This window comes from Acanthochromis polyacanthus, chromosome 16 (assembly GCF_021347895.1).
Source record: "Acanthochromis polyacanthus isolate Apoly-LR-REF ecotype Palm Island chromosome 16, KAUST_Apoly_ChrSc, whole genome shotgun sequence".
Classification (NCBI taxonomy): domain Eukaryota; kingdom Metazoa; phylum Chordata; class Actinopteri; family Pomacentridae; genus Acanthochromis; species Acanthochromis polyacanthus.
Window position 1 is genome coordinate 6,068,047 of NC_067128.1, and position 24,133 is coordinate 6,092,179.

Genomic DNA, 24,133 nt, shown 5'->3' on the forward strand with positions numbered 1-24,133 from the left:
AAACTTGTTGACAAGTTGGAAAAAAATACAATTGCAATCCAGTAGAGCAGGGGTATTCAACTAAAATTCAAAGTGGTCCAGTCTGAGAAAATGTATTAAAGCAAAGGTCCAGAACATCATAATGCCAAACCTGAATTAGTGCGATAGCTTTATGTTGATGTAACCTATTAGTTTTATTAGCATCTGCATGTAACCAATAACTGACTATCAAAACCAAATTAATTCAGTACGGTTCAAAAAACACTTTGGCAACATATTTTTTTATAAATAACTTTTTATATAACTGTAAATGTGTGCAGTGATTAGTGGATTTGGTGCAGCTGAGTTGTGTCTTTATCTTGGCTGTAGTGAGTCTTTAGAGGTTTTTGGTCAGACACATTCTGTATTCTTGTTGGTGAACCAACGTTGGTTGTCCAGAAGGTAAGAGTTCCTGTCCTGATTCTCTGTTTAAAGAGCTTCTCTGGTTGTGCTAGTTTGGTTTTTGTACGGTTTCATTTGGACGACTATCTTGAGGCCCCTCCATGTGGTTTAGTGAGGTTTTCTGGAACAGTTCTACAAAGCAACCTGCAGCAGAAGAGACTTTAAGAGTAACCCTTTAATCTAAAAATTAAACATTGGGAAAGAAAAGGAAATTTTTTCAAACAAGCCGATAAAACATTTGAAAAAACAACAATTGAACAGTAAAAAGACAAAACATTTCAAAATCAAATCAGGCATTAAAAAGAACAAAAGGTGAGAAAAGAACAAACTAAACATTTGAGAAGAATCAAACTAGAGACAAAACATTTGAAAAGACACCAGTTAGACTTTAGAAGATCAAATTAAACATAAGAGCAAAAACGGATAAAGGTGTTAAAGCATTTTCTAGTCTGAAATGAAAACAATTTGTTTCTTTAAACATTTCCTCTTTCTATGTTCTTGGTTTGATTGTGGACAGATTTACTAAGAACTCCTTTCAGAAACTGCTTTCCAGATAAAGTCTACTAGGAGTTGAAGGCATCGATCAAACTGTTACATTCTGATCTCCACAAACTTTACTGTTCAGTGAAGAGAATCAAAGTTTTCTAAAGAACCCACAGTTGAAGTTCTGAGAAGAACTCAGATGGATGGTCTAAATGTGAAATCAAGACTCATGGTCACAAGTTTTAAGGCTTCTGTGAACCAGAAAGTTCAAACTAACACAGAAGTACTGAGAAACTTTTAAAACTTCAGCCCTCAGACTGTCTGAAGGTTCAAACTAACACTGAACTACTCAGGAACTTAAAAGATTTCAGTCCTTGGACTGTCTGAAAGTCTTAGAACTGAGGGTTCAACCCTCCAGCACAAAGGCTGAAGGCTGAAGTCCAACCTCCTGAGAAAAACAGTTGAGTCGAGACTCAAGTTAAAAAAACTCGAAAACGACAAAAAAAATCGATGATAAATGCGCAAAAAAAGGAAGAATTAGTATCTGAGTGAGTAGCTCAGGGGGATAAGAGGAGAGACTACCAAGTGGAAGGTAGTAGGATCGAGTCCCACCACCGGTGTTTTTCTTTCTTCGTCGTCAGGATTTTCAAAAAAATTGAAGAAGGGTCCAGTCTTGAACCGGCGACCTGCAGCTCCATAGGCAAACCCTTAACTCACTGCGCTATAGATCAGATAAAAAGAAATAAATTCATCGTCCCTTTGACATTGTAGTTTCCAAGTGACCACATGGGTGGAGCCAAGGCAGGGTCAGGGTGGAGTCAGGGCAGAGAGTAGGCGGGGAGGTGGGTGGTGGCCTCCCCCCTCTACTCCCCCACCACCCACCTCCCCGCCTACTCTCCGCCCTGACGAGTTTTTCGAAAATCCGAGTCTCGACAAGTTTTTCCGAGTTTCTCGAGGTCGGAGGCAGAACAAGTTGTCATGAAGAGGTGTTGAAGTTGGCGAGGATGGAGTGACTTTTTACAGCGACTAGAATGACGATGACTAGAAGAGCAGGTCTTTGACCAGCATCCCTTAAATCGTCGGCTCCAGAATGAAGGGAGGTCAACTTTTATCAACCTCCATCCAGATGTTCAACTTGATATCTTTACTTTGTGATTTTTAGCACCACAAACCTTTAGTATCACACTTTATTATTTATTAGGACTTTAATTTAATGGAATCCACCAGCAGATTTAGTTTTTGTTGACAAACTTAATTCTTGTTGGTCGTGGGACTGCAGGATTTAAAACTGTTCCTTCTATTTGACCTCATGTTTATTAGTTTTAGTGGAGAAAGTTATTTTAATTGTCGATTAGTCTCTTAAAAACCAAATCATAAATTGGATTAGTCAAGAGGTTTAAATTTCTTACTTTGTCATATTTTAAATATGACAAAAATATATAAAAATAAAGTGTCTTGAGACAATATGACCTGTAATTGACATTATATAAAGAAAATTGAATTTAAATTGCATGTATCTTGTAATGTTGTAGTACTTCAGCCATATATGTTGGAAAACACATTTCCTTTGTCCATTAATCTGTTGATTGTTTTCTCCAGTAATTCATTTCTTGTTTTGGTTTATAAAATTTCAAACCCAAATATATTCAGTTTACTGTCATAAAAAAAAACAAGAAGATTTCCATTCATGATGCAGGAATCAGGCAGTTTTTCACTTTTTATCTTAGTTTAGTCAGAAAGATAGTTGATAATGTGTGAATTGTTATAGATTGTGAGCCGTAAAAGGTTTTAATCTTTGGGGCCGAGTGTCAGAAAACATTTAGAAACCAACATCAACAAAACACTAAAACATTTGAACATCATTAAAGGAAAATCTAACTTTTGCATGACAATGTCTCATTAAAGGACGTTTATTTCCAATGTAAATGTGTGATATTCATCCTCTGGAGCTTCTCTTCACATCGTCTTCCACCTGGACTGGTTTGGTCGGGAGCATGAGCAACAAACGTGAAAAACTGCACTTTAACATCAATGAATGACACTGAAGTTTAATCTCTACATAAATAAGACTGAGTCTGGATGTGCTGCTCTGTCATTAACTCCTAAGTTTAGAGAAAGTTCAAACAAAAGAGGACAGTTCAGATAAGACTTGAGAATGAGCTGATTTTGAACAAACACCTCAGACTTTCTGAGCTTCAGCATCTACAGCAAGATATTTTAACAACAAGCAAATCAAGAGATCCAGAAGTTGGAGAGAGTTAGCTTTAGCTGAGCCAAAGAACATGTGGGACGCTAACCTAGCAAACATTTAACTTTTATCTGTGAATTCTGAGAAATAATTTCTTATTTAATGACAGAGCGACACATCTGAACTCAGTCTCATTGAAACAGACTCTAATTCAGTGTCATCCATCCATATTAAAGTGCAGTTACCCAAAACGTTTGTTGCATGAGCTCCAACAAAACCTGTCCAGGGAGAAGGTCACTTTGACAAACAGGAAGTGGAAGATTACAAGCAGATTTATAGAAGGGGGAACCGGACTGTACTAAGTGTGGTCAAATATAGAGGGGTGTTTTGTGGGTTTTTAAGGCTTATATTCATAGTTGAGAAAACTGCGTCACAGCTGAATGTTTAGCCGAACATAATCAGCATGTGCAGGGCTACTTTCTTCTCGGTGTTACGTTATTTGTCTTTCTAGCTACTCTGTCCTCTTGTCTGTCCTTTGCCTCTAAACTGTTTTCTGAATGCTGAGCTTGCTTAGCGGCTACAATAAAGAGATTTCATTGGCTGAGTAGCGTCACGTGGGATGCCTGAATTCGTATGTAATTGGTCTCTGTGTTTCCTGAGCTGATAACCAACGACGTAAACACTGGAAAAGCTGTGCCGGGATAATAAAAGCGACCCGTAATATTTAAAATGTCATTACAATTTACTGATTACAGGGGAACCTGTTGACCAGCCCCACTAGACACTAGGGCTGGACCCGAATATCCGATTGCTACGGCACTATCTGGATATTAATTTTGGTATCCGGTATGCCAGATGGCCAGTCCACCCCTGTTTATGTCACTGCCCACTCCTATACCTCCTCAAACTGACTGATAGCCCTCGGTAAGGTCTCATCATCATCCTCCTGCACACCAACAGTTAATTTATTAGGTTTAGTTGTACAGCGTGCATGTTTATCTACTGCATCTTCGGCTTTCTCTATTAACCATTTCACAACATCCATTCGTTGAGGTCATTCTCATGTTCAGATAAATCAAAAGAAGCTTTAACCAGCAGCCTTTCCAGGTGTAGGTGCATTGTAACATTACCTCCATGTCTGTGTAATGTTGCTGTAACTTCCAGCTAATTAAGATATTTTTGGGGCTGATGAAAGGATTTGGTGCACTAGACACTACATCCCTCCCCTCACACAGCTGTGTCAACGACCATAAATTTAGGGAAAGATTGATTAGCTTCGGGACGCTCTGCCTGACCTGTTTTCTTTATCTTGAGTAGTAGGTGGTGTAACATGCTGACTCACTTTCTCCTTCATCTTTCCTTTCTTACTCCCTTCTGGTTTTGATTCTTCTTCATCTTCCTCTTCTGATTCTGTTCCAGATTCTGATTCTTGTTTAGTTTTTTGTTTATCTTAGCCCTGCTGGCATCTTTCTTTCTCCTTTCTTTTCTTTTTCGTGTCCTCCTTAGGATCCCCTCTCTTTTCACTTTCCTTGTCACTCTTTTCTTTCTCTACAAGCTTCCTCAGGTTCCTGGATCAGGGCCTTCTGCAGCAGGGCCTGGTTCAGGACTAGGTACATGTGGTCCCTCTGTGTTTTTCTTGTTCAGTTTTTCCTGAATAACAGCAAAGATCATAAGCTCCTCCTCTAATAACTGTTGTTTTATTTCCTCTGATTGAGACTTTTTTCCTTTACACACATCGCTGGCACATACTTTTTATTCACATCCGCTGGCAACTGAACTCCTGCTTCACTGATAAAAACACACACCTGTTGCAGACACTAGCTTTTTCTTGACCTTGCTCTCTAGCCCATCTGTACATCAGTACTTTAGCGCAGGCAGCAGCGTCTTTACAACGTTTCTGCAAACCACCAACATTAAGCGAGCTTCTGCCGTTCACTTTCCCATACAGCATCAGCACAATGAGACATTTTCCATTCGTCATCCAGCCAATCACAGCGCTTCTCAGTCTTATTCTGAAGGCGTCTTTCCTCTGCATGTTCCATCCAAACGTTCACATATTCAGACATGTATGGAAAATCCCACTATGGATCACCATAGTGACGCGGTAAGATCAAGCTTCTCTGTCTCTAAAGAACCAGCGTACGACCATTCTCCTTCTGTCCACTTACTCATAAAAGGGCTAAAAGGACCTTTCTCTCCTGCAGGTGTTTCTATGTGAAACTATTCTCAATGTGGTTCAGAATCAGGATCATTTGCAGTGTTTTTCTTTCCAGATGCATCTGATTTTCTTTTAGCCGTGGATGCATCAGAGTTAGATTCAGATTTGTGAGCATTGTTTATTGATCTGTCATTTGAATCCGGGGTCTCTTCTGACCTGGACTGATGATTACCCATGATTAATTTCTTTCACTCATCAACATGCTTTCATGCACGCATACAGAAACAAAACGCAGCAGCAATGAGCACAAACAGCATACGCACAGCGGTCATAGAGCTCCCATATGTGTCAGTTCTCCATTAGAATCAGCTTAAATCCGACAGAGTTTACTAAAGGATAGATCCGGGTATTTCATGCCACCAATTTGTTGTGGGATTTCAGCCGCTGTGTGATTTGGGTATTTTATGACAACCATCAACTCAGTGTGGATTATTTAGGGCCTAAAAGTTGCTCTGAAAGTCCACAAAGTCAGACAGCTGATCTTGTTTTTCCACAAACAAATGCTTTTACATTTGTCTACAGCGTCTTCTCCAAAGGCGGAAAGCTCACACACTGTTGCCTAAGGTCAGGTCCGTCCCTCTATTGAAGAGGTCGACCCAGGATAAATACCCGATCATTACGTTACACTGTCAATCAATCAAGTGCCACGCCGTTCAGCGTAGGCGATCATATCTCTCCATCTAAACCGATCTTTTGCTTTCTGAATTGTGACTGTTATCCATTCCATGTGTAGCCATGATGTCAGTCCGTCTGTGATTTTCCCTCTCTGTCTGCCTCGTCCTCTCTTCCCATTAATTTTTCCAGTTGTCACGATATATTCCAGGGTCTCTTTCCTTATGATGTGTCCCAAAAATGTTGCTTGCCATTTCCTAATTTTGTTCAGTAGCGTAGAATTTGCGTTGAATATTTTTAAAACATCTTCATCGCTTATTCTGGCTGTATCAGATAAACGTAGCACGCGTCTGTAAAACCAAATCTCCACGATTCACATCCGTACATCAGAGCTGGTAGGATGTAACAGCTGAGAGTCCTCATACAGACGCTAATTGCTATTTTCTTATTTTTCAGCATATTTTAATTTTCGTAAATTCCGTTCTTGCCATTGCTGCTCTACATCGGATGTCTGTTTCACACCTCCCATCTGATGTCCTCCATGAGCCAAGATATCTGAAATTATGAACCTGATTCAATATTTCTTGGTCTAATCTAGGTTACAGGTTGTAGCTCATACTGTAGCTCACCTTTAAGGCAGCCAAGACAATCATTTAAAATTCTAAAGCTACAGAATCTCGTGGCAGTTTGCAAAGTTTTTTAAATTTGCACTTACAAGTCGTCGTTCTGTTGAAATCCTGTTCAATTTGTTACAGAATTTCTGAGATGTTGAGAGAGGATGAGGAGGCAGACGCAGAGACACTCCTGAGACTCAGATGGCTCAGGTTGAGAATAAGACATCAGGAGAAGTGATACAACGAAGCAGCACATTCATGTGAGCACTGCCAGCATCAACTCTGAGGATTCTCTTTGACCTTCAGGTATATATTGAGCTGGGAGGAATGCCAGATTTAGATTACAGCCTAACATGGGGACAACTTCTCTGCTCAGGCACGTCAGCCGAGACAATATCTAATCTTGACCAGGTCAGGGAGTCCTGACATATCTTCTTCCTACAGCAGTCATCTCTATCTCATGTATCTTCCTCTGCAGCATCCGCCTTTCTCAGGGCCAAATTAGAGGAGAGAAGGCCTGAACGTGCCGACAGCCTTAGTTTGGGAGAAGTAAATAGGAACAAGGTTCAAAGCTGATAACCTGTAGGAGAATTTGAGGTGATCTATAAGATCTACAGGATGATTTGCACTTGACAGATGTGACCTGCATGATATTCTGGGATGTCTCCAGCTAACAGCTACAAGGAAATAGCTACCTTAAAGGAAAGAGAGTAATTTTTCCTTCACAAGGACAATATCGCATCAACACACATTATATTTACAAGGTTTTTTTAGGATCTTTGTTAACTATTAGACCGGCTCAGAATAAGTTTTGTTACTAAATGTGCTTCTATGTGGAAAATCATGAAACTGTTTTTTAAAAAAAAAAACATTAATGTGGTTCCTTTGTATTCCCCTTTTTAAAATCCCACATTTCTTCCAGATTTCTCAGACCATATTTGACACCTTATCCAACTGTTTGCATTCTATTATGCCGCCTAACAATTGCCACAAAATGTTCCCTCTATGTCCACACAACTCAGACAAGCAGCAACATCGATACTCGTATTATTTTTCCTGAACATTTTGAATAAGTATTGTCTCCTCACTTTTAGTCTCTTATAAATACTAACTGAAAATGAGTTGAAAAAGGTTAAATAACTTATTTTTCCTGACATCTGTGCAGCTCAGTTTATTCATTGTGTTCATGGAAATGATGGTCACAGTTGTAGAAGTTTTGCTACACAGAAAACACGGTCTGTTTACTCCGTCTCTTCATAATTCAGAACTGTTCAGACAAGCGTCCCATTTCATTATTTGTGAGGCTCTGTATGCAAATAACTCATTTCCTTTCAAACTAATTTGGTCTCAATGTCTGGATCTGGTGCCGTTATAAGGTTCTTGGTGCAGAGCTGGTTTTCAGGTGATAACATACAGACGTAGACGCAGCTCTGTGTAGGAGTCAGCACTTAGTCGAACAATTCTTGTCTTTGTTTCAATGACATGACGCTCGCTGTGGCCATGACCTTAAAATGCCATAAAAACACTCTGCTTGTATGATCTGTTGATTTTTAGGGAATTCTTAATTTTATAATTCAATGAATAGCGTTGGGTGATAGTCTTCAAACTAATGTTTTTTCACTCTTTCTTACAAATTTATTGAGACGTGGAAATAAATAAAATCAATATCCATACTGCGTAGGAACACCCCGTCAAAGACTGGATCCTTATAATCATAAATAAAAATGTCTTTTTCACTTTACAAACAGTTGAGTCAGTCTGTGTAATTTTGAGAGCGGTAAAACATTCTAGCAGAATATTGAGAATTGCGTATATTTTCAGACCTGGGAATTTTTGTACTTTCACCACCAACAACATCTTACCTAAAAATCCATTTTAAAAGTTCAATATCTCCAGAAATATTATTGTCAGAGCCATGAAACTTGGAGAGGACACAGATAAAACGGTTACCAGCAGATCCAAATGATTGAATGGCTCCAGCAAAGGCCTAAACATACATTACTGGCCCTAAAAACAGAAGAAAGTGCAAATTTTTCAAACAAGGGTGGTATTGAGGCCCTGTTGAGGCTTGCTTGCATTGTGTAAATATATTTCCCACTCTAAGTCTTTCGTCAACATTTCATCAACTATTTATGCCTCTAACATCTGTAGAATTCGATGTGTTTCAAGTATGGCATGACGTGGTTCCATTTATTTTAGTTTTTTTGCAGTTTTAACTTGTTGAATTGGTGATGTTGATTGATGGCTTTTGGCTAGCGGTCATTAAGTGTCACAGAAGCTTTTGTCATGGCGCCCTGTTGTACCTAAACTTCCACCAATGCTCTCTGCCTGCCAACACAAAAGAGCCTGTAGTCCAAGTGACCGCCTCCTAGGGTTGCTACAGTATCAAACAGTAGCAGTCACAAGAGTCAATAACTGCACATTTTCTGACATTTTTACCACCACAGTACACCCTGCCTTCTCCAGATTACATTTCAGACCTACCAGAGCTTTACAGCAAGTTTCAAAACCACTTATGTAACATTAAAAAAACAGCTTGGATACAGAAATGTATTAATGCGTTGCAGAGCTATTTAGCTGTCAAGCCCTGATTGACTTTAATAACTGTAATGTAGCTGACGTACTTACATTATCTAGGAAAATGGTATTGGGTTGGGACTTGGTATCCGCAGATACTAATTAATAACTGACTCGGATCAGATCGGGAGCAAGAAAGACTTGATTGGGACAAAAAATAACAAGGCAGTCGTATTATATATGCTCTTAAAAATGGAAAAGTGGGCCAACATTTTTAAATGAGGGTGATATCGAGGCGCTGCTCTGGCATACTGTTATGGGGTAATTATATTTCTTACTAAAAACAGTCTTTGACCTACATTTCAACAACTTTATAGGCCTCTAATATTAGTAGAATTCAATGTGTAGCAAGTTCAGAAGCGTGTATTATTAAGGAAAATGGTATCGGATCAGATCAGGGGCAAAAGAAAAACTTGATCGGGATCAAAAATAACAAAACAGCAACACTATGAATGCCCTTAAAAATGGAAGAAAGCACAAACATTTTTAAATGAGGGTGGTATTAAGATCCTGTTGTGGTTTACTGCTAAAAAGACTTGATCAGGACAGAAAAAAACAACCAAACAGCAACACTATATATGCTTCTTCATCACACTCGCTGTTTGTTTTGTTTGTGCAGAAGATCATAAAGCATGTAAAGCAGATCTGGCGGGTAGGAAATAAACCTGGAGCCAGGAAATCTCGGTAAAAAAAACTTCCTACTCTCCAAATATCACTTTTTTTTTTAACCAGGACCTCCAGCAGCAATTCGACTCAGATGGGGTTCAAAGATCAGAGATGTAGCTAGAAGTCACAGCGCCTCAAATGTCATGGCTAAACTCTTTATCTAGCAGGAGGCCTGTGGAGGGAACTTGAAATGGTTTGTGATGGAGCCCCGACTCCCGGTGTGGGTCAACAGCTCACTACAGCTCTGAGTGCTGCGGGACAGGAACGAGTGTTTTAGATCTGAGTCGCGGCTTCACTGCGAGATGAGATGAACGAGTGCAGTAGAAAGCTTTAAACAAGCAGCAGGTTAAGACATCATTCTGGCAACTGTAAACAAGTCGCCACCATCAAAGCCAACAGCAGGACCAATGTGCACCACTGGACTGAGTTTAACAGGCAGTTTATCAGCTGCATCACTTTATCTGATGGGGTAGAAGTTTAAAGAAGATTTTAATCTGTTAAATGTGAAGCTGAAGCCAGCATCCAGCATGGCGTTTCAGCCATTCTGTTACTGCAAATGTTTTTATTAGTGTTTACTGCAGGTTTTATTGTGTTACTGAATATATGATCACAATTTAGGTTAGTGTTATTTTCTGGCAGCTAACAGGCACAGTGCAGTTTCTATTATATTGTATTTCCCTTGCTGTGGTATTATTTACTGCAAATTAGGATCAGAGCAACCTCTTGTATAGCATGGGTTTTTCTTATACTTTCTTCTAAGGACAAAAAAAAGCATTTTCGAGGCCCTAAAAGCACTTGAAAATGCATGAGAATTTGCACACACATCAGGAGCGGCAAAACATTTTAGATTTTAAGGGGAATTCACACGTGGCAAAATGGCTCATTAGCGCCCCCTGCAATATTGTGAAAATTCAGCCTCCGAACCACATTTCACCGACAGCTATGAAATTTGATACACATCTGTAGCACATCAGGATGCACAAAAAAGCCTCTAGTACAAACAACCAAAACCCAACACGTAGCAGTCACTCTGTAATAGTTCATGTTGGCCATCAAGATTCCCAACATGAACAGACACCTGCCAGTCAATCAGTCACAATCAGCCACAAGCTGTCACTTCCATATTACTGGACCTCCTCACTGTCACTCACAACACCTGAACCAATCACCAGCAGTCTCTCTCCCACCTGGAATCCACCCCATTCCTTTGTTTGAAGCACATCAGCTTCATTCAGTCACACACAGTGGTAACTTGAACAACAGGATCACCCAACACATCTCTGGAAACCATTCACAAGCCTGGAAACTTGGAAATCACACCATCAAAGAGGAAATGAGTTCAAACTCTTGCTAAGCATGTTGAAAGCTGTTTAGTATCATGCTAATGCCAATGCTAACAGGCCTTCATCACTGGAACCATGCTTCTGGATTTCTGGATGCCACCCACCTGAACCCATACTGTGCTGAACGTTGGTGAGCAACAACTAATGGAAAAATATGATGATGATTGATGATAATGAAGCCTGTCTGCTGAACAGGTTAGGCTTCTATGGAGGATTTGAATTGATGGCGAGCTACCCTGGAACGAACTGGAAAACAGTTTGACAAGATTCACCCCTTCACCCACCCCACTGTTGGCAGGCCTCAAACCTCACAGCTTCATCCCTTCCCCAATGGTGTGGTAGGACTTGCTTGGTTAGATTTGTTTCACCTTGTTAGATTTGTTTCATTTTGTTAGCATTTGTTCATAGACTTCTCATGGATGAATTATTCTGATTAACACCACCAAAATGCTCCAAAAGTCTGAGGGTGTGGAAATGGTGACTCCTGGAATTTCGATGTTTTGCCATGAAACAGGAAGTACTGGGTAGCTGGCCTGTACAGCTACACAGCATTAAAACTTTACAACACGCACTAACACATTCCAGCAAGACCACGGCAATAGAGCATTATGTAAGAAAACTATATTTCTGTAGCCTCTTTACCTTAAACAAATAACTAATAGTGCTGGAAAGCATGATAAAATTAAGCTATATTTACACGTTAACTATCTACAACAAGCTACCGGACTGTTAAAACACACCTGGCAGGCCTACTTGGATAGAAACTTGCTTTTAAGATCGGGTTTCTGCTGTCAAACAAAGACAGTCTTGGTTGAAATATTGTACATACAAATAAGATGTGTTTATAAAGAGCCGTTCTAGCAGTTACTGCTATTTCATATTTATTGCACAAACGCGAGAGAGGTATTTCTCAAGAATATTTCAGAACCCTTAGCCATTCTGTTATCTACAATTTGTCTTTATTACCTGATCATGTGTGTCCTGTTCTGACTTTGTGGCTTCTTCTCGGTGTTAAACATGTCTTACTGTCTTGTATCGCCACCCCCATAAAAGCCCAATCTGAGCAGGAAAAGCCCTGATATTACCAAATAAACATTAAATCGTCACAGACGCAGCTACCCGCATGTACCGGTTGACGATCAATGCTTCACAATGATGTGACATTTACAGCTCCACTGGATATTTGCCGTCGCACTCATAAATCTATCAAGACAAAGCTGCAAATTCCTTTTGATTGAGAGACTTATGAGGAGTGTTGAACACAGTTTTAGTCAGAGCTGATTACTCCACATCTTCATCTCATCACTGACCTCATTTCTCCTCTTTCCGTCTTTGATGCCTGCTGCAAGTAGACCAGCTGATCTTACCAGAAACGCGCACCGCTTCCTGTGCTCTGGCTCATTTTCTAATTTTATACTCAAAAGTGAAACTACATCACGGACGACTACAATGCTCACACTAGCAGCTCTGCACACAGTTAACCCTCAGGAGTTTACATTTTTACTCACTGTGGGCTCATTTTTTAAATGTAATATAAAGTCCTGCATCTCCATGGAAACAGCAAACTCATGGCTAGACACAGAGAGAACTCAAAAATGTCTTCTGTGCAGTATGATGCATTTTCCAACGCGTCCACAGGTGTAACCAACACTAAGCTGAGAAGAAAATGGAGGCTCCACATGCTATAGATATTTAACTATTTACATTCGTACAACCTTCTACAAACAGATGTTTCACCATGCTGAATGTATCTTGCTTATACCATTTCTGAGTCATGCTGCAAATATTTTATTGATGCAGTTTGTTTTATTTGCCGTCTCCTTTCTACTTGGTGGAAAAACTGAACCCAAATTAACCTCAAAACTGAGTCAGGAATTCTTGTTTTGTCATTTTTGGAGAATTTTTTGACTGAGATTGATTTGGATAAAATGTCTTATTTTCAAGCTTAAAATTGATTAATATTCCTGATGGAACAACACACTGCACATGATTTGGGAAGTTTAAAATACAACAAATCTTTCTGTTTTCACACTTTCTGGCTCTGATAAATGGTTTAATTTTGGCTATTTTTCAAAGATAACCTGCCTTTCAAAGCAGCCTGCAGGGTACAGAGGGTTGATATTACTGTATGAACTTGTTTATGTTCAATCCACCTGAACCTTAAATTATTTGTTGATACACTGCTCTACATGCCTTTTTCTGAAAGTTTTTTTTTAAATTGAATTGAAATTGTAGAGCCAGTTTAATATTACCTACTAGTGTAAGAGACCTCTAAAGACCTCTAACACACACTGTGAAGGTTCTAGAACATTATGACAACTAAAGCTCTGTATCCTCTTTACCTTAAACAAGGAACTGTAATAGGGCTGGAAAGCTATTCAGAGAGAACGCATGATAAATTTAAGCTATATTTACACACATTAACCATCTACAACCAGCTACCTGACTGTTAAAACACACCTGGCAGGCCTACTTGGATGGAAACTTGTTTTCTTTTTAAGATGGGGATTTCTCAGGCTGCTGTCAAACAAAGACAGCCGTGGCTGAAATTTGTATACACAAATAAGCTATAATGTGTTCATTGTGTTTTCTGCTTGTGCTGATAAGACAAAGTGACTTACTGACACTTGTAGCTCTGGCATCCTGGCTGGCCTTGGCGTCTCTGGCGAGTTGTGCCCGTGTGGCGGCGATCAGGCTGTCGTGTGCCAACTCCTGAACCCGTAAATACCAGGGAGCGCTGCCATCTATCCCATAGTCCCCCGATGAGACGCCCTCGTCGTCGTCGTCCCCGGCGCCGTCTGCGGCGAAGATCAGGGACTCTGAGGAGGCCGTGATGCCTGAGAGCGAGAAAAGGCAGCATGAGAATCGCTGTGAAACGAGTAATTCAAGACCACTGCAGTGTTCTGCGAGAGCCTCGGCCCCTGGAGGTCACATCTCTGAATCCATTACTGTCCTCACACCACGTTCAGCAACTTTGGGTTTAATGGCTTAATTGTGAAAGGCTGAGATGAAACAAACACATGCACTCCTCACAAATTAAAACAGACAAATCCTTGATTTAGAATTAGAAAAGAAAAGACAATAGACAAGTGATTGCATTCTCTGAAAAGTCTTTTCTATCCTTCACATCGCTCAGTGACTCACTGCACAAAAGGTGTATGCCAAGAGACCAAAATTAATTTTTGGACTCTCCTGCCAAGGGCTGATGAACCAGGAGAATGTGCCTGCCAAGGATCATTTCTTCAAGCCAAAATAATTCACTCTTATTTTGTGAAAATGTGTCACCTCATTTCTTTTTACTGCTGTGTGCAGAATCAGGAGCAGTGCAAGACACAAACTACACACAAGATCAGACTTGGAGTCTTGTAGTGCAAGATGTTTTTCCATTTGGGCCAAAGCTAAATATAACTTTCATTATTGATTCATCTAGGAGCATTTCTTAAAAATCAACTGTGCTAATTCAACTATCCATAAATTGTTTGCGCACTAGTTTCTACCAACAGTATGCCAGTGGTGGAAGATGTATTCAAAACTTTTATATAGAAGTAAACAGCAGCAAAATGTAGTTAAAGTTTTGCAGCAAAAGTTCTGTTTTGGTCCCCAAGGAACAGCAGAGTTATGTGACGATTGGCGTAGATTTGTCTGTCTGTCTGTGTGAAGCATTACTCAAAAATGGATTTAGATGAAATTTTCAAGGAAGGTCAGAAATGGCACAAGAACCAGGTGATTAGATTTTGGCAGTAATGTGGCTTATAGTCAGGATCCACGGATTTGTTAAGGATTTCCCATTGCCAAATATAGCTGCCACCACGGCGTCGCTGTAACCATGACATGAGCACCATGTGATGGTCAGTTACCTGCTGACCATCACATGATCCTACTGCAAAATGACTGATTTATCAGTTGGAAATCATACAAGGAAGATTAAAGTGTGAGGCATTTCTGAGTCCCACTCCATATTTAGGTCATGTATGTAGCAAACCGCAGCCAGACAACGGTGATGCTCCTGATGTTTCCCTGTTTCCCTAAGCCTTTATTTATGTTCAGTCGTCAGCCTTATTTTGAACACAAATTCACCTTTCTGTCCTTCACTCCTTCCTTCAGGAAACACCATAACAGTTTGTCTCCATTCCAGCTGCTTCTAAGTTTAAACACATCCTTTTCTAGACAGCAACAGCGTGGAACTGTTTTCTTTCATCTTTACGTGAATTTTCATACTTTTCGGCAGAATCTTCGTCATGTCAAGAAACCGCTTCTTAGATAAACACTTCCTGTGCCGCTGGAATGGTGACAAAATAAAAGCTCGCAACATTAAAAATAGGGTTATTTAAAAATACGCCTTCAAAATAAAAGTCTGGAGGGAACGGTTATTTTAACACTAGTGAAACAAAGGCTTGCCAAAATTGATGAACTGATCAACAGCCCTTTCTAAGAGTAATTTACACACAATTCAGTATCCATACATAACATACACATTCATAACACATGGTCACTTTTTATTAAATATGTCATCCATCAGAAAAGATACATCAACTGAGCAGCCTTGGCGAAGTACTGAGCTCTCTGAGTGCTTTTCTAGTTACATGTGCCATCATCAGATTAACAGTGAAGCATCACCAGGTCACTGCAGCAGGATTATATGACTTTATATTCAGTTCTATATACAGACGCAGCAGGTAAAATGTCCACAACATTGGCAAGATTCAGAAACATTTTAAGGGTATTTATCATTCCAAAAAATGTTTCTATTTGGTTAAAAGTTACATTAAGACGTAATGATTTAATTGCAATATTCAGAGGATGTTTTGAGGATGTTGTCAGAGCTACAGATTATGTGAAATGACAACAAAGGAAAAAACTTTTTTGAACCAACATTTAAAAAAGAAATGTCTTAAAGATCCAATCCAGGCTCTCATATGATACATGAAGAAAAGTAGAACATTTTTGCCTGCAACATTCTGAGGACGTTGTTGTAGAATGTTCTGCTACACAAAGAAAAATCCCACAACGTTACAGGATAATAAAGGAACGAAACTCTCAATTTGGACGTTTAGAAAACCGTTTAAGAATACTAGGGTACAGTGGTACAACAAGATTATCACTAAATAAGTTTAAAATGTCTTTAAAGAAATCCATCCTGCTTCTAAGAAGATTCAGTCTGCTAAAACTGAGAACAGTACTAGAACTTTGCAGAGATTTCACAGAATGTATTTAATAAGAAAATTCCATCAAAAGGCTCATCGATTAACGAGACAGAAAATAAGAAAAAACTAAGTTCTGATCGCAAATCTGTTCTCAGTTTAAAACATCTCCTCCGACAAACACAACATTTTCTATAGTTAGTTTACTCATTATTTGTCTATTTATTTAGAGTGAAGCTATTTTATGATGCACAACAAGTAGATGGATTCAATCTCGGGGATAAAGAAGGCAATTTGAACGACAACTTAATATCTTGGCAATGAAGAAACGACACAGGGAAGAAATAAAACAGTAAAAGTGTGCAGTTTAACTGGATGAGGCTTTAAATGAAAGCGTGGAAGAGGATTAACTGGTTTTGGTAATGTACTGTATCACTGGAACATTGACTGAAATAAAACAGAAATTTAGAATAAAAATCAGTATTTAGTGAAGCTGTTAAGTCGTAGAAATCTGAAATGTGAGCCGACTGCACACAGATTTTTGTAACCACTAGTTTCAACTTCCACAATGAGTTATATTTTAAAAGATTGTTCTATTATCCATGTCTCTGGGGACAAACAACCAACCAGAACACAGAAACTGATTCTAAACTGAAGAAAGTAACACGTCAGCATGGAAAGTGATGCAATGCTTATTCAAATTCTGCAACTCTTCAGCGCTCGTCTACCTTTTGCGAGGTTCAGCAGGACGTAGGAGGTGCTGTCGGACTGCTGCAGGTCGTGGAGGATGGGCGGGGGGCTCGGTGTGGCCCGTTGGTGGGAGTGAGTCTGGACCACCAGCGTGCTTTGATCGGACACTCCTCCGAACTCGGACAGGGAGGGAGAACTCTGGGGCTCATGGCTCAGGCCTCCGTCTGAGGAGGAAACCAGAGTTTGGTAGATTTAGCTAAAGGCTAAACACATCATCTGCACAGTAATTCCATAAAGCATCAGAAAAAACATTTAGAGGGTTTGATAAGTGCAACGTGTTGATTTAATGGCAGAAGTGGGCACCGAACGACTAGAGATAAAAATAACCCTTTAAAATAGTGACATTGATTAGAGCTGCAACTGATGGTTATTTTCTTGTTAAACTGATTATTTGTTTGGTTCATAAAGTGTAAGAAAACAGAGAAAAAAATACTTGTTTTGTCCAAACATATGCAACAGGAGGAAAGAAATCAGAAAATATTTACATTTAATGAGCTGAAAATACAAATTTTTGACTTTTTGTACTTAGTCAAACAAATCAATCAATCATTAAAACACTCGGTGATTAATTTATTAGTTGTCGTCCACTTGATTAATTGTTGCAGTTCTAACTTGGATAATAAATTTAAACTCCTGACTAAACTTTACCTTCCTCAGTCACATTTCTACCTTGAAGTCGGGCATTTTATACCCAAGTGTATCCTGAACTTTTAAATCAAACCATGATTTATGACGGACTTCTCTTAAAACCAAATTCTAAACATTTGATCTCCTGATTTGTCGCTGTTTTAAAGGTGGATTCTGGTCATCTTTGAGAGACCTTTATACAGAGCTGTTCATTCTACATAAAGATGAATTCAATTTAGAGTCTTACACAGTCTGCATTAGCCACAAAATCAACCTTAGGGATGTGTTTCCTCCACGTCTGATAGATCTGGTAGCGCTCTCACACTTCTTCCAGAACTGTCCAGTACTAAATCATTTCTACTCTGACTCCCTGGATGTACATTTCAGGTATATATCACACAGCTTCCTCCTCTCCTTCCTCCATCCGCTGTTACTGTTCTCAAAATTCCCTTTGCTACGAGAAACAACAATCTTTGCATGGAAAAAGTCAACTTTTGCAGAGGATTTGGATCCTGCAATAAGGCCACCCTGCTTATTTTCTTTGGTTATTTATACATTTTAGTGACAGCTCTCGTCTCCCTGCATGCAAATCTTCCACCAAAACAATCAATTTAAGTAAATTTGTAACAAAAATTAATTCTTGATTCTTTGAATCCAGCTTCTTAAACTTGAATATATTCTGGCTTATCTACTCCTCCGTGACAGTAAACTGAATTTCTTGGGGTTGTGGACCCGGTGGTTGCAGCTCTGGCTGTGAATAAATGGCTTAGGCGAGTGTCTGCTGACCTGTGAGCTCCAGAGGGCTGCACAGGGAGCTCTCAGCTGGAGCCAGCAGAGGCAGGCAGGAGTGTTTGGACTCCGAGTCCTCCAGACCCTGAACCAGCGGGATGGACGCGTTCTGCACAAACTGCACCAGCAGCTGAAGGGGACACAAACAGAAGAGACACGACTCATTATTCAGTAGATTATTCCACTGCAGTGTTGTAGAGAAAGCCTGAACATCTGCATTTGTAGTAGGTATTACTTATTTCTTTGATATCTTTACTATTGGTCTTGTATCTTATTGCTATTTTAAATGTTAAATGTTTCAATTTTAAATTACTAAATCTGGATGTCTGACAACTGCCTTCAAATAAACACAAGTAAAACTGAAGCTCTTATCCTTGAACCTGACAAACGGACACCATCCATTAAACAGAAAATTGGGCCATTAGGAGACTTTGTTAGAAATTCACTGCCTCCCCATTAGTTTTCACGTACATTTTAATAACTTTTAAGGCTCCACATGGCCAATCACCACGGCATCTTTCAGACCTCCTTCACCTGACGCCCCGAACTGAGCTCTCAGGTCAGGCCAACAAAAATTACTTGTTGTCTCTCGATCCAAGTAGAAAACCCGTAGTCAGCACCTGTGATGCTTCTATGAGGCAACTGGAAAAGTTTTTATTCCGACAAAGTTTTGGTTGACCTGTAACTGCTTTGACTTAAAAAAATAACCCAAAAATGATACAAAAATTTTCAAAATGACAAAAATTACTGCAATATTTTCCCAGGATAATTTGAAATGTGTCCAGAGACTAAAATTTCCCCAAATTACCCCAAATTGGTCAAGAATGATTTGAAACTTGTCCAGAAATACTTGAAAAATGTCCAAAATGATAAAAAGAATGTGTACATGACCTGCTTCATTGGTCCTTTTTGTTGTTTTATGTCTCATTTTTGCCATTTTGTCTCGTCATTTTGTGTCTTTTTGTGATTTTTATTGTATTTGTTTTAGATGCACTGTTATTTAGCTGTTTAGCTCCCATTTTAACAACTTATTACCTTTATCAATATTGTTTATGTTTTTATCTTTGTTTTATTATTGTCATGAAGCACTTTGTGTGATTCTGTATCTGTGAAAGGTGCTATATAAATACATTTTACTTACTTACTATTTCTATTATCATGCAATATCTATCACAAGAATCTCCTTGAGACTTAATCATGTTCCATCTTATCTTAATGTCAGTTTAACTCGTCATAAGTTGGGACAGGTCAGAATTTTATTGAATATACGATCAGTCAAAATGACAGTCAACAGTAACTCAGGACTAGTCAAAGTAGTAGCTGCAGATATTTAAAGCATGATTAGAACTTATCTGAACTGTTGTGCATGACTCTGCTTTAATTTAAACAGCATTAGCAGAAGTGATGACGGCTGCCGTGGAGAATGAGCTCGTGAGAAAATGCAGTGAAACGGAAAGAGGTCATCAGCTAGTAGTTTGTAGACAATAGCAGCTTCATTTATCAGAGAATTGTGGTCATAATTTCCAAGCTGCTCTGATGTGACGGTAAAACAGCTGTCACATGTGATTGTGGTTGGATTACTGTAGCTCCTGGTGTATTTACTGGCATCTGCAACATCATTTTCACCCAGTCGAAACTTTAATTCATGATATCTGCAATTACGTTTACAACAGGTGGAATTTCACTTTGACAAATCAACTATTTCTCAAGGTAAGAATCTAAAAAGAACACACACATTTATATGTATAAAAGTCTCAGTCCAATGTTAGGTTTGCCGTTTTAGCAGTTATAATGAGCCTACATATGCATGTTTCTGTCTGGATATATTTAGTTTGACCTCCCGTTGCACTTCTGGGTGTCTTCAACTTTTCTTGAGTCATTTTGTGGTGTGTTATAGAAAGCTGCCTTCAGCGCTTCCCAGACTTCTTTTTTTAGACTTTGACTGTACTATATTCTTTTCTCTCATATAACTTATACAATCTCCAGGTCTGGACTCTGTGGAGGTCACCGTCGCCGTTTTATCAGCTCTTTGTTTCTCCAAACCAGATTTCAATGCATTAACAGTGTGATAAGGATTATTGTAACGAATAAAAATAATCCTGTGTCTGAACAGTTGTTTTCCAAAACGAATGGCTTGATGAATCTAAATTAATCCGTACTTTTCAGCCTTCATGAATGCATTAATTCAGATAATATCCCAACATTACTGGCCTTAATGCAGCTCTAAACGATGACAAATCCTCCAACACGTTTCATCAAAGAACACAGAAACTCTTTCTTGTATCTTTCACTCCAATCTGAGTTTCTGCACATTTCTCTGCTGAAAGAGTGATTTGTTGGTCGCTACCCCTCTACAGAGGGGATCCCTGACCAAACTGTTTTAGTAAGGATCAACTTGGCATCCAGATGAAGCTGCCAGATGTTCTTTGCTGGACATCGTCTGGTTTCTCAAAGGAGAAACTAAGAAACTTCTAATCAGACAATTTTCTTGGTCTTTCATTCCCTTTTCACACTTTACGTGTCCTCAGCCTTTTCCTTGTTAAAATATCAACTTGAACACTATTTAAAAATCTTTTTTTCAACAGCAGCTGGCCTCCTCAACAAGGCTACAAATCCCCGGTGACACTGATTCAATGCATTATGTTACCACACACAGCTTTTAAACACAAGTAATATTGTTGTTTTGCACATTTTAAAAAGCTTGAGACAACATGGAACTGACACTGCACGGCTGCACTTTAATCAGTCTGCTGCATATATATATTTTCTTACTTTTAATGTACTAGATTTTTAATACACTGTATGTTCTACTGTCCACATCTTTTAATGTTGACATTTAAGCCGGTATTATCAAAAAAATAAACATTTCGTCATGATACTGGTGAGAACTAATTGTATAATGACCATAAAGATTCTTGATCTTGATTCTACACTACATACAGTGAGATTATGCACAGACAGCTGTCTCACTAGTTGTCAATCTTTCCTGCTGACATCAAGTTAAATTTCTTTCGTGTAAAAACCAATTTGGCAATAAAACAGATTCTTGTTCCTACATCTTAAGTATCCAGTTTATTTGTTGATTTTCCTTTGAGGAAATAAGCCTAAACAATAAAGACAGCTTTAACACATGTTGAATGAACTCTGGTGTATTACTGTAAAACTTTAGTGCAGTAAATATCATATATACATAAAAGACACGTTAAGTTTAAAGGAAGGTCAAACCAAATCCTAAACTAGAACAGTTTTTTCATTTATTGTGTGTGTTTTGAATACTAACTACATATATTCCTGTTGTGTCTTGATGCTAAAACTCAGAACAGGGGTGTCAAACATAAGGAGTGCAGAATGGCTTTATAAAGTGTAAAAACTACAAAGGTGGAAATGAATATTGACTGTGAAAATATTTAAAGACATTGAACACTGCGATATAATGTCGGTCAGCAGCTTCAGTATGACTGAGTTTGGTTTGGTTGAACCCTATTGTTGATGCACTGCCACAACTTTTATGTATTTTTATGTATAGATTTCATACATTTACAAGGCAGGAGGACAACTTCACCTTTTTCCTGAATAGTTCCCGCTGTAGTTTGTGTGACGTGTCATAATTACTACACAGATGTGGAAATTAATGTAAATTGATCCTAATTTCTAGATCTACGTTTTACAAGTTGTAAAATGCTACATTACTAAATGCTTTGTGCCTTTGTAGACACTGATCAGTAAGTTGTGATACACAAATGATAAACTGAGGCTTAATATTGTCAAAATTTCAGTTATGTTGCTACAGAAACTTCAGGTTGTTTATTATGTTTTGTAAAAAGATATTTCATTAAATGTGAACATTGTCAGAATGTACTGTTCTGCACTAAAACAAAGGAGAAATTTGGAGTTGTCGTTATAGATCAGTTATTATGTTATGACTTTACTGGTCACTTGAGATCAAATTGATCTGAATGTGGAACCTGAACTAAAAAGAGTTTAACACCCCTGACTTAGAATAAAAATCTAAGGTCATTCTAACCTTGTTAAAACAACAAACCTTCCCGATAACAAATGTGGATATCTAAAATGTGCCTTTTAACCAGGAAGAATTGACTCACAGATATCTACAGTGCATATTCAGTCTGTCTTTGACATGATTAACATCTTGTCGCAGTGTTCTGCCTCTGCAATAAAGATGGAGCATCAAAAGGAAAGATTACCTCTGGTTTGGAGTCGAGCTCATCAGAAAGCATGGGTCACCCTGTGTGGAACCTGTGGAGTAGAAACATTACTCACTAAGGTGCTCAGATCCATTACAACCGGTTTAAGTCCAATCCAAACAACACACACCTTTAATTTGAGCTGCTAGAAGTGACAGTGTTAGTCGGTCATGAGCTGCAGGTCATCTTTGAGTCATCACACGAGCTCTGCGGGCAACAACAGCACAAAACGTCAAAGTGCCAGTTAGCTTTGCCAGCTAACGACACGCTGCGAGTTTGACAACGACAGATAAGAAAGCAGCTGGTTAAATAAAGCAGCTAAACGTGGCTGAGGTGCGACGGCGTCAAACTGTTTTGGATGAAGGAGGCAGCTAGTTAAGTCAGCTTAGCAGGGTTAGCAGCAGAACTAGCTACCGGGGCTAGTTTAATAAATGCTAGCTGCCCGTTGATTAAACATGGCCGCTACCTCTGCAATGAACGTTTGTTTATTTACGTTAGACCTCCGGTGCCATAAAAGTAAATACTTTACCTGGCAATAGTCCTGTAAAATGCGTTACAGCGTCAGGGAGTAACTTAGCTGCTTAATTGTCCCCAAACAGAGTAGCAGGTTTGTTCTACGGGGGCTCGAAGGGAACAAGAAAACACTTCCGCGTTTTCCGCCTAATGTATCACAGGCGCCACCCAGCGGTCACAGCTGGAAATTCACTGTCAGATACAGAGGCGTTCAATAATGTAATGAACTTTAAATTAACATTAAATTAATTTTACAAATACTTATGTACATTTTATAATATATTAAAGTAAATATTGGTATACAGCACTGTTTTGCTGTTAATTTTATTTGCATATCATTTTATATGAGCTTTATAATTCTTTCGACATCATCGACATGTAGACTTTTTTCTTCCATATCTTTGTATTCTACAATTCGTCTTATTATATTTGTCTTTATATTTCTACTTCAATAGCCTTTTCTGTTTTGGATTCATTTTTTGATTAATATTTTTTATATAGCAACATATTTGTTTGATTAATTCATCTTTGTATTTCCACTTTTGTCTTTTATACGTTTATGTAATTTGGCACTCTCGGTACTCCACAGTTGCACATATTCTATTGTTGTAAGTTTATATATTTGGTTATAATTTTATTTGCTTGTACATGGGTCATATAAACACAAATCTGTGCTACATTAATGTTTATGTACATGTGCAATACTGTTGTTTTCCACATTCTGATGAATCTGTGCAATATCTTACCGTTACATATAAAAGATGAATGAAGCTCAAGTAGTATTAGATGGAGCTGTTGACGATTAATAGACATTTGAAACAGACTACATACTGACAGCTTTAATCTGTAACTGAGTTTTATTTTCAAAACTTGTTATATTATGTGATGTCAAATATTTATTCTTAAAAAAAGCTGTAAGATAAATGTAGTGGAATAGAGTACATTTGTATCTGAAAAGCAGCAGATTTGAGTATTAAGAAGCAAAAT

At 38.7% G+C, this 24,133-nt stretch overlaps 1 protein-coding gene across 2 annotated transcripts in view; it reads right to left on the reverse strand.

Annotated features, from left to right (window-relative positions):
• Positions 1-23,304, reverse strand: part of znf410 (zinc finger protein 410) — a 32,668-nt gene extending 9,364 nt beyond the window's left edge. The window contains exons 1-6 of one of the 2 annotated variants that reach the window (XM_022194436.2): positions 23,163-23,304; positions 22,764-22,840; positions 22,634-22,685; positions 18,426-18,558; positions 16,991-17,176; positions 13,743-13,958 (exon numbers count right to left, since the gene is read on the reverse strand). In XM_022194436.2, the coding sequence (XP_022050128.1) occupies positions 13,743-13,958; positions 16,991-17,176; positions 18,426-18,558; positions 22,634-22,666 (568 nt within the window). In that variant the 5' untranslated portion in view covers positions 22,667-22,685; positions 22,764-22,840; positions 23,163-23,304. The remainder of the gene's footprint in view (positions 1-13,742; positions 13,959-16,990; positions 17,177-18,425; positions 18,559-22,633; positions 22,686-22,763; positions 22,841-23,162) is intronic. The other variant, XM_022194437.2, reaches the window with a different exon arrangement.
• Between the last annotated feature and the right edge of the window lie 829 nt (positions 23,305-24,133).